This window comes from Pteropus alecto, unplaced genomic scaffold (assembly GCF_000325575.1).
Source record: "Pteropus alecto unplaced genomic scaffold, ASM32557v1 scaffold20, whole genome shotgun sequence".
Taxonomy (NCBI): Eukaryota; Metazoa; Chordata; class Mammalia; order Chiroptera; family Pteropodidae; genus Pteropus; species Pteropus alecto.
In genome coordinates, this window is record NW_006436298.1 from 44,859,287 (window position 1) to 44,870,336 (window position 11,050).

Sequence of the window (11,050 nt, forward strand, 5' to 3'; positions counted from 1 at the left end):
GGAGGCTTGAACCCTGGTACGGGAGGTTCCTAGCTACTGGCTCTGCCTGCATCTGCCCCTTCGCCCAGCTCCCTTCTACCCTGCAGCCTGTGCCTTGGTTGCGCGTGCCCTAAGTGAACTCAACGCTGCCAGCAGGCGGCACTCCTGGGGCAGCGTCACCGGGTGGGGATCGATGGGCGCCGGCCGTGGCCCCGCAGGGCTCGACCTGCGGGACTGAGGGCTGCGACCTTGGTGGTGGTTGAGGAGAATTTATTGCCCAGCGGTTACCGCTGCCCAGGCGGGGAGGCAGGCTTTTTAGTAGCTTCTTGGTTCCCTTTCCAGAGGACAGGTGAAGGCCGCAGGGAGGCCTTGGGGACCCCAGGACCGGCCTGCCAGTGCTGGGTGCTTCCCATGAGTCGAAACTCTGCCTGCACCCACACACACCTGTAGGCCTCTCCAGAAACCAAAAAAGCCTGTTAATGTTTTATATTATACCTTTCCTAGCATGACAAATTAAAACACCAGGAAAAAAAAAAACCTGGCCTATTTTGTCCCCTTTACCTTAAAATAGGTCCACTTTCAGTTATGAAAGTAGTAAATGCACTTGCACAAACATTCAGCAATACAGAAGGATATGAAATGAAGAGTGAAAGTCTGTTCTTCACTCCACTTGGCCTGGCCTGCTGAAGTCAGTAGGTGAACAAGTCTCTAACTTAATGATAGCTCCTTCCCTTATTCAGAGACCCAGAAACAGGAGCATTAACAAGTCTGTTCAAGACAGAAAAGGAATCTTGGTCCCTTCTACTCCATAATGCTAAAATGGCATTTTGAAGTATCTTGCTTGAAGAATATGATATTTCTCACAGATATAGAAAACCCTTTGTGAATAATGATTACGAATTTGTACAAAAACATACCCTGAGTTTGAGAGAAAGGAGGAACATTTATTTGCCTCCTTTTTATGAATACAAATAGACTTGTATTATGTATTGCTTGGCATGGAATGCTGTGTGTAATATATGTATTACATATAGTACATACGTGTATAGTTTGGGCATTTAGCCCACCTTTTTCTCAGATCTTTTCATGTAGGTGTTTATAGCTTGCTGTCTAGAAAACACTCTGTTAGGATGTTTGTCTACTTGTGCCACATTTGTCAACCCCAAGTAATCAATTACTTGTTTTAAACATCCTCAAGCTCCTTTGGGACTCTAAGACATAAGTCAGAAGCCAAATGTTTTCAGTGGCAGAGGATTTTTATATTAAAAAATAACATTAGGGTATAACTTGTATTTTGATGTAATTGGTCACCTTTTCTGTCAGAATATTTTGATATAGCATGAAATGTTTTACAAATTAAGAAGACTCATGTTGGGTGGACTAATTAAAGTGGATTGGCCTTGTCTGCTTTGTTGTGGAACTAACATGTAGGTAGTCTTCCAAATATTGCGAGAATCTCAGCTTTTCACTCTGCAAAATGCAACTATTAAGTTTTTTTTCCAACACTTCGTGGAGACGAATGAAATTTAAGATGATAGTTTTAGAGAACTTCTTAGAGAAATGGCTATCTATAGTGTTATCATGTATAACAAATTTCGAGAATATGCTTGCTGTCTGTGGCAATGGTGGCTGGAATTGGTACTTTGCTCCTTATTTTATTACTAATGTGGTTGGTGTGATGTTCCATGGTGTGGAGATGTCAGAACTTGACAGAATTTCTGGTATGAACTGTTAGGGGAGTGAATAATAAACACTATTGCTTCTCATCTTTTGTTTCATTAAGCCAATCAGAAAGAGAAAGTCAGTTAAGAAAAAATATGGAGTGATTTATTTTTATTTTTAAGGGCATATTGCCTTTGCTTATTGTCATTTGTTTTTAAGCTATTTTTGCTGAGGTGCTGAAAAGACGTCTCTGAGGTTAGGCACTAAAATCCAAAATTATGGACATTATTTATTTTTCAATTTATTCTCTTACTGTAACTCCAAATTCAAGAGTATGGGAAAGAGAAAGAGAGAGAGAAATCTCTGTAATTCAATCATGCTACAGCAATTTTTTGGCTCCCAAATAGTGAATTTAGTGAAATATTTCAATTCTATTGATTGAGTTATAAGTTTGTACATAAAATTCTCCCGGCTCTCATTAATCTTCCTAGATCTCTAGGTTTGGAGGCCCTGGAGTCAGGCAGACCTGACAATCCTTCTCCACCACTTTCTAGTTTTTGCTCCTTGGTTACACCGCTTATGAAGCTTCAGTTGCCTCATCTGCAAAATGGGAATCATGACACTTAGATAATATGGTGATTGTTTGAGTCAAGAAAGGTGCCTAGCACATAATTGGAACTTGGTGATTATGAGTTTTTATTGTCTTTCTTTCCATTCCCCTTTGTCTTAAAGTTTTTATTTTCACAGTCTGAAGCTTGAAAGGGCATGTGAAGTGTATGTATTCTGGAAGGGTTGACATGCAAATAGGCTGGGAATATGTTCTATCTAGGCCCTAGAGTCAAAAGCAGAGCCTGGCACAGTTTTTACTGGAAGTCTGTGTTACTGAAAGAGGGTGGGCCTTTGTACGATAAAGGTTCAGAGGCACGGACAGTCCACTACCTGCAGAAACAGGTCGTTGCTTTTCACTTGAGAAGTCTGAAGATCATCCAAGAAGCGGCAGTCAGAAGGTCTTCTCATTCCATGGGCTCTCTTGGGAGGAGTTGAGATAGGATGCTCACAAAGTTGACCCTCAACCCTCTGTGAAGTAAATGGCAAAATGAAGGTTCCAGCTTTCGTTTACTCTGCTGGGTTGCGATTAGGTGTTCCTTTGTGGAAAAGTTCTTTAATAACTTACTTTATCACAAGTTCCTTGAGCAATTCATCTATTTTAGCATGAATTGCTAAACTACGGCACATCCTAGGTGACCCACCAGGACTGGCTGGGACCAAGGCCAGGCACAGGTGCCCGGAGGGCCCCGAGGTCAACGCTCCTCCCCCAGTTCTCTCAGCACTGGCGCATGCAGCGTACCTAGCGCTCGCCATCTCGGCCTGTTGGGATTTGCTTGATAACGCGCCCAGTGCCGCAGGGCTCCTTTGCATGAGGGCACCGCTGCTACCCAGGGAGGCTGGGCCAAGGAGGCCGGGTCGTGCAGGCAGGCGCCGAGAAGGTCTCCCTGAGGCAGGTCCGGCAGCCTGGGCGCAGACACAGCGGCTCCGCCAGGCCCATTAATAACCCGGAGGGCGCTGCGATCCGACAGCGCGGTTGCCGCAGGCCCTGCTTCCTGGGGCCGGCTGGCCTCTTACCCCGAGTTTGAGTCGAGGGACACTGGGCGTCCACAGCCTGGACTGGAAGGTGGGGGTCCCCTTGAGCGCTGGTAACTCTCGAACACGGCGGAAAGAGACCGCTTTACATCAACGCTCAGTTTGTAAGACAAGATCTCATTTGCCCTGGGTATCAACTGCCTGCGCAGGAGTTGGGGCCCTCTCTATTGAACCATTATCCTGATCATTAAAGACCCATAACCACCCCCCCTCCTTTCCCCACCATTATCGTTAAATTTGCTATTCGTTTCCTTTCGGTTTTTTGGGAAGAGCTGGCAGCAAGCATAGCCAGTGAACAGCCCCTTTTTCCTCATCCATTCCCACCTGTCCCCCACCTGGCTGGAGTGCCTAGCGTGGGCGCTGCGGGGACATTCGAGGAGAACCTCCAGCGCTCCCTGGGTGATCGGTGTTTGGGGCGCTCTCCGGCGCTGGGGGTGTGGGTCCCGAGGAATAGGAATGGTGCTTCGTGACAGATGGGTCACCCACCTGCCCTGGTGATTTTTAAAGTCTCTCCTACAACTGTAAAAAGAGGTCAACCAAATATATCCAGGCGGCCAATGTAGAATGTCTCCCGAGATATCAGATTGATCAAATGATGGGCTTTCTTTGTCGGGCTTTCTTCATAGTACAACGATAAACGGGTTTTGAAACACTCAGCAGAGAACCCTCGGGAACTGGGGCGAGGGTGAGAGGGCCTAGAGACGGAAGGGAAGAGGGAGAGAGAGAGACTGGGAGAAGCTGCGAGCCGTTGGTTTTGCGGAGACAACTGCGACGCCATCCCCACTCAGCTATGAGGCTTTTTGGGGCGCCTAGGGTTCTGACCCAATACCAAGAGGATTTAGATGCGGTGAATTACGAGAGAGTAGTTCGGGTTCACCTCTTCCCCTACTCCCAATGGCCTCGGATCCCTCACCGTGTCACTTCCCTAACAGGTGGCTTATCTGGGCGGGGATGCTATCCTCAGGGGTTTACCCAAGGACGAGCCACCAGAGCGCCGGGTTAACCTCTGCCTTCCCTCCCTGCTGCGTGTCTCCGGCAGGTTGTGACATGTGCGCGGACAACCGCAACGGAGAGTGCCCAATGCATGGGCCACTGCACTCACTGCGCCGGCTCGTGGGCACAAGCAGCGCAGCAGCCGCCGCGCCCCCTCCAGAGCTGCCCGAGTGGCTGCGGGACCTGCCGCGGGAGGTGTGCCTGTGTACCAGCACCGTGCCGGGCCTGGCCTACGGCATTTGTGCAGCACAGAGGATCCAGCAGGGCACCTGGATTGGGCCCTTCCAGGGTGTACTCCTGCCCCCGGAGAAAGTGCAGGCCGGCGCCGTCAGGAATACGCAGCATCTCTGGGAGGTAAGTCACCCGCTGCCCAGCACCTTGCCACCCAGCCAGAGCTTTGGCCAGTAACGAGTCTGGCTCCTGGAGGGTGGTGACTTCTGTGAGAGCCTCCCTTGTTTCCTAGAGAGTAATAGTGGTGAATAAATTTCTCTGGTCATGTAAATACCTGGTGTCCGTAGCATCTGCTGTAAGGAGGTACAGAGCCTGGTCTGACACAACAGCAACCCAGGCAGAAAGACTGGGCCTACAGATTTCTGAAGGTAGAATCACTTTAATGAGCCTCTATTCCAGCTGGGATGGATTTGATCTTTGATCTCCCAGGGTCTTGAGAAAAAGAGAAACCAGATGAGGAGAGGGAACAGAAGAGGTTGGACATTGGGGGTGTGAGTTAAGTGAATTTTGTGTCCCATTCTAAGCTCTTCCAACATGTTTTTGCACATTGGTCAAGAAGGAACATAAGTATAAATAGGAAAGAGTCAGGCTCATTTTGTCAGTTAAAAACAATTTTGTAAACACTGAATCTGAGAGACTACAACATATTTCAAGGTGCCCGAAGTGAGCAAATTATACATAGTATTGTGAATCAGAAATCACAAATTCTGGTTCTTCTCTGACAAAGTACAGTGATGCAATCTTTAAGGAGATAGAAAATCAAAACAGGTAAACTGTGAACACTTTGGAATAACCTAATCGATGACAGTACTTCAATGGCACAATCTTACCTGACACTATTACTTAAAAATCAACAAGCTATTTGAAAATGTTAACATGAGATTTCTCCCAAAACTTCAAGGTTGATTATTGAGGTCTGTTCCTGAAAAGACCGACCCTTAGCTAGTAGGTAATACTCCCACTAATTAACTACCTCCTACTTGTGGAGTTATTTATGAGATACGAGATTCTAGAAGTCTTATCCTTCAGGGCAATATGTAAATCTGACTGAGGCTGGGCAATATAATGGAGTGGGAATAGAAAGTCAGAAAAGAAAGTTTCCGTAATGCTAGCAACCAAGTTAGCATAGACCTTAGGGCTTCATTAATGGGTTATTTCTGCAGCAGTTTGCCTCTCATACTTCACTCAGTGGCCCATGAAGATAATTTTCAATGTGAGCTGCCTCATATTCTGTAACTAAAACTCATGTGACTCAATAACCCACTCATATTTTTGTGGAGCACTCAATCTAGCCAGCAATATGTTAGGTCTTGGAGATTGTGTTGTTTTGTGAAAAACAGACCTACTCTCCAGAACCCTTATATGACTATTGGCAATGGGGTGCTGAAGCCTGTGTCTGCACAGCCTCCTTTGATGGAGGAGGAGCTAAGTGTAAGAGCTCATAGCCTAGCAGCCCAAGATGCCCACAGGGTGGATATGGGCTACATACCTTACAGTTATCTGCCAGTACCCTGCATCCAGGCTCCCAACTTCCATTTCACTCCTAAACTATTGTTGGAAAACAATTATACATTTTCAGTCTTGAAGGAAAGGATTCTTGAATGAGGAAAAAAGTTGGGCATATTTATTTTACCAAATAGTGCTTTAAAAAAAAAAAACAACAGAAAATTTTACAGGAAAACAAGACAGGGGAAAATAGCTTGGTACACAGTCAGGTTCGAAGTTAAAGTTTTTGGGTAGAAAAATATGACAAGTGAGAAATAATCAAGAGTCTGGTTTTGAAATATTTCCTAGTTGTTTTTTATTTCTAACTAATTATTTATAATCTCCAATGCGGTTTAAAGTTTGTAAAACACTTCCAGGCACTTTTCTTGTTCTAGTGGTATCATTAGGAGCTCTTAATATCATATATTTAAAGGTCTGCCAATACTTTTCTGAGGAAATCAGAAAGCAATTGTTCAGTAGTACAGATTTGCTCCATTTGAAACTGTTAAAACCTAACACTATTGCCCACTGATGCCTCGGGGTTAGAGTGCCAGGGGACAAAGCCATAAATATAAAAAAAATCATTTGTTTATTTATTTATTTTTCTAAATGGCTTTGGACAATTGGGGTGTTGGCAGGATACCACTACACATATAGAATGTAAATGATATACATTAATACTGAAAACCGGAGCCTTTATTTTACACATTTACTTATACTTGATGAAGTTAAAATTCTGTCGTCATTACTTTTTGTTGTCGTTGATACTTCAGTAGACATAAAGTGAGTTTTACCTGTTTGGGTGTATGTTGGAGGTGGTGGTGCATAGAGTTGGTTCTGTGTTCTAAAAATGAGTTGCTGGATGTATGGTTGAATGATGTACAGGTTCCTTTTCCTAATTCAGGACAATCTATTTGTTTTTATCATCTGTAAGAACAGTTAGAATAATACACGTTTAGGAGATCGAAGGGATATTAAAATGCAACTGTGCAAAAATGTATCAGTCTCCTGGGAGATAATATAAAATATGACTGAGTGGGGCCAGGTAACTTAGTACTGATGTCTATTTGTAAGATAAAACACTTACTTTAATCAGTTTCAGATTTTTATTACTATAATTATTTTTAAGATATGAAATATGAGTTTATTTTCAAGCATTATGATTTAGTTTTATGAAATGTGACTATTTGAATTAAGTTGTATTTAAAATAGAAGATTCTAAATGTTGGATTGTTTCTTAAATTTTAGTGTTTCCTTTTAAACCTAAATTCTATTGTGAAAAAATTTTAATCATATTTATATTAGAAGGAATCAGTAATTGGAATACATTGTAGGTCTATAGGAAACTTTTGGCAATAATTATTTAATGACTCATGTAGAAATTATCCATTTTTAAAACATACTCTTTTAGATATCTTCCAGATTATCAGATTGACATAAAGCAGATCTTTAAAAAATTAAAAGCAGTTGAACATGACTATTTCATTTTAAAAGTCAACTGTAATCGTTTCTCTTCTTATCATTTTTTTCAAGTCACTTGCTGATGAAGAAACGTCTTTATATTTAGAGTTCAATACTCGGGTCCTGATGGATCTTACCAGGGTTACTTATCTTTATTTCAGTACAATAAATGGATTGCTAATCTTTTCCTGTCACAGTTTCCAAGTAGATGATGGATTTTTGTTTCAGTTTACAGTTCATTGTTTTTAGTATGGTTGTACTTTATTATACACATGAATGCTTATTACAAAAAAAAAATCAGATTCACCGTAGTTACTCCTTTTGTTTAACAATTAAAAGCTCTATTTTTTTTTTGTAGAAAAATGACTTTTTAATATTTAACATCCATCAGCTATGGAGAGCTTGTTTGATTGGTTTGTAAGTGTACTATCATCTTTTAGTTAATATTTTCTTTGCATATAATCCTGGTTCTTAAAAACACAGCAATTTAAAGAAAGTTAAATATTATTCGATATGTTTTGACTCTTTTGGGTGTTTATGGGAAGTTTTACAAGTTTTTCTTTCTTTTTTATTTTTAGCAATAAGTGAAGGTAATCTTTTTTTGTAGTTTAGGTGATCCACAAGCTAAAAGCCAAATTATTAGACTTTGTTTTGGCCCACTTATTTTATAATCAGGATTTTAATATGTTTTACAAAAAATAATAAATTCAGATAGTTTAAAACAAAAACATTACAGGGTGGATTAAATAATCACTAGCCTTGCTTAAATACATTCATTCCAGCAAGACTTGGATGCATGATATATTTCCAGCTCTTTAGACATAATGGGAAAAATTTTTCTGAATGTTTTGCAAAGAAAACATAGTCTTTCTCAGCAATTAGGTCTTGTTGATGAGAGCGAGATAATTTTATCCTAATGTGTTTTCTAATAAAGAAGTGAAAAGACACATTCGATTCCAACATTTATGAAAACATTATCTCAATTATTAATGTGCTCTTTTCTCTTGAGATAAATTAATCTAGTTGCACATGGTTTCCTCTTTCTGCTTAACATCAGAATTTAATATGACTGGACTCAAGGAATGTACACAGTGTATACTTAAAATTCTACTGGAATAAAATACGGAAGTCTAAAATAAAGTCGCAGTTTAAGATAGGCTAGGATTACTCAGGCCTTTCAACTCAAAGTCTGATTTGACAAGAAATTTTAGCAACAATGACAAAATAAATTACACTTATTTTCACCTTAGAAAAATTATTCTGTGATTTGAAATAATGTAGTGACTTGTTAGGATTATAGTCAAGGTACTAGAAAGGGATTTAATTTTACATAATCTGTCTTCTTTTTGCCTGAGTAAGTTTGAGTGTCTCATTTTCATCGGCACTATGTGGGAACTTTCATTATTTTTCTTCAGAAAATCAAGGGGGATAACATAATATGGTCCTTTTTGTGGTTTGATTTTGTGCCATGCTATTTTAGGTTTAATAAAAGTTTTGCTTTTAAGCAAATGGTCTATTTTTCATCATTACCATTTAGCTTAGGTCAAAAGACATTAATGAAAACAAATATTAAAAATATATTACATGTTGCTAAATGTTTATATTTCAAAACCATCATAAGTAATTGGTGCTAGAAGGAAATGAATTGATTTTCTATTTTAAATGTGTTATGTATGTTTCTATAAATGGTTCAGTTCCATTTATAATACTGTATCCAATTGTATATATTTAGAAGCCAAAATTATTTAAAATTAATTATTTTAAATTAAAATAATTTTTAAATTAAATTAAAATAATTTAAAAATTGTTTTAGTGATAGTACTATAACTATATACTCCATATTTTTCTTTATAGACTTTGGCTTATTTTGGCTTGATTCATCAAAACACCAGGGGATAGGATTATGTGGTTGTCACAGTAATATTGAAGTAAAAATTGTGTTTCTTAGTAATTTATCATTTAATTTACTAGACCGATTGTCAGCTTGGTTTTAACTATGTCAATTTCATGAAATCCAAATAATTTCTCCTGAAAAATAAACCATAGTGATGTTACTATTATGTTTTAAATTATGCAGGATAACAGCTGGTGTATCTCTTTGGCTTTGCCTCATTTGATTTGAAGATGTCTTTTATAGTGGTGCCCATTTGATAGAGTGTGAGCATTTTGTAGTTTTACATAAACTGTAAAACCATCTGCCACTTCTTGGAATGGTTTCCAGCTTTGTGTTAAAAAATCAAAACTTAGTACTTGAAGTTGGCTTTGAAAAGGTCCATTTAAAGTCCTGGTCCTTTTGGCTTATGTATCCCTCTGTACAGTGCCACCTTGGTTTTCGAAGTCCAAAAATGACCCTGCTTAAAAAAAATTTTAATAGCCATTTGGATATTCTCATGTTAGTGAGGTTTAATCTAAATATGCATGTGACATTATAGTGCGTTAGTTGTAAATACTTTATAAAGAGTGATGTGTTCTGTATTTGCAGAACTATTTTTTTTCATTAGTTCAGTCGATATATTGTTTACAGAGTTCTTTCATTGATAGCATTTGTCCATGTAAAGAAAATAATCCAAAATATTTCTTGGTTTATAACTGCATGTTTTCTTACATCATATAAATTTTCTCTTTTTTCACACTGACTTAAAAGTGGTGTGAAAAAATTCAAATCAGAACCTCAGAGGTTCCTGGACAGATGAAATCTACCCCGCTCCCACCCAATTACTGCACGACAGCAAGTGATCTGACGAAAATGTGATGATGGTAACGCTGGGCCTGAGAAACCTGCAGGGAAGCCTTTTTATTTTACTGTGTCAATTAAGGCAGTTTTAATTATTTGAGTAAATCTATTATGTTACCCAGAAATCACTTATAGTCGTAATATAATATTATGGCTTTTAAAAATTGAATATGAAAACTATCATTTAGCTGAGAATTTATGTCCACGATATCAAAATCCTCTCTTCTCAGAGGATGGATGTGATATGTTTGTACTGTGGGAAAAACGTTTTGCCATTTTGAAGAATGTCACGCACAGAACAGCTTTGAGACTGTCTCACTCTCTCTTTTTCTTTCTTTTTTCGAATCCTATACACTCCAAGATTTCATGAAATGAGACATTCCTTGTGTATTTACACAAGAAATACAGACTCTGGTATAACTACTTAGCATAAAGGCCAGAGAAACCAGAGCAGAATATGCTTTTCCTTGTAAGCATTTGCCACCTCACTCAGATAAGTTACAGAATTCCATTATCCAAATTGTTACACATGTGTGACAGAGGTTGACCTTTCGTCATGTCAATCCTTTTTGTGTAGGCCCCAGGCTCCAGCCTAATGGCTCAAACCCTGATTTACTCACTGTAATAAGGGCAGGAGGTCGAGCAATTGTCAGGCTGCCTGTTCGTACTCTTCTTGGAGCCTGGTTGAAGGCTGTTAACACAAAGCTTTTCAAAGTGAATTTACAACCAGCACCACTGACAGAGGCCAATCAGTGCACCATAAATGTCAGGTTAGTGAGATTGAGCAGTAAGTAAAGTACTGACAGCACACTATTGGCTGGAATCAATTGGCCAAGGTTTAACTGAGAAGAGCAATCTACGTGT

The 11,050-nt window shown here is 39.8% G+C and overlaps 1 protein-coding gene across 1 annotated transcript in view; it reads left to right on the plus strand.

Moving 5' to 3' along the window:
• The window catches only part of PRDM6 (PR/SET domain 6), a 93,757-nt gene that overhangs the window by 5,217 nt on the left and 77,490 nt on the right, over window positions 1-11,050 (plus strand). Inside the window, 1 exon segment of the mRNA XM_006913318.2 lies at window positions 4,322-4,629. Coding sequence (XP_006913380.2) covers window positions 4,322-4,629 — 308 coding nt within the window.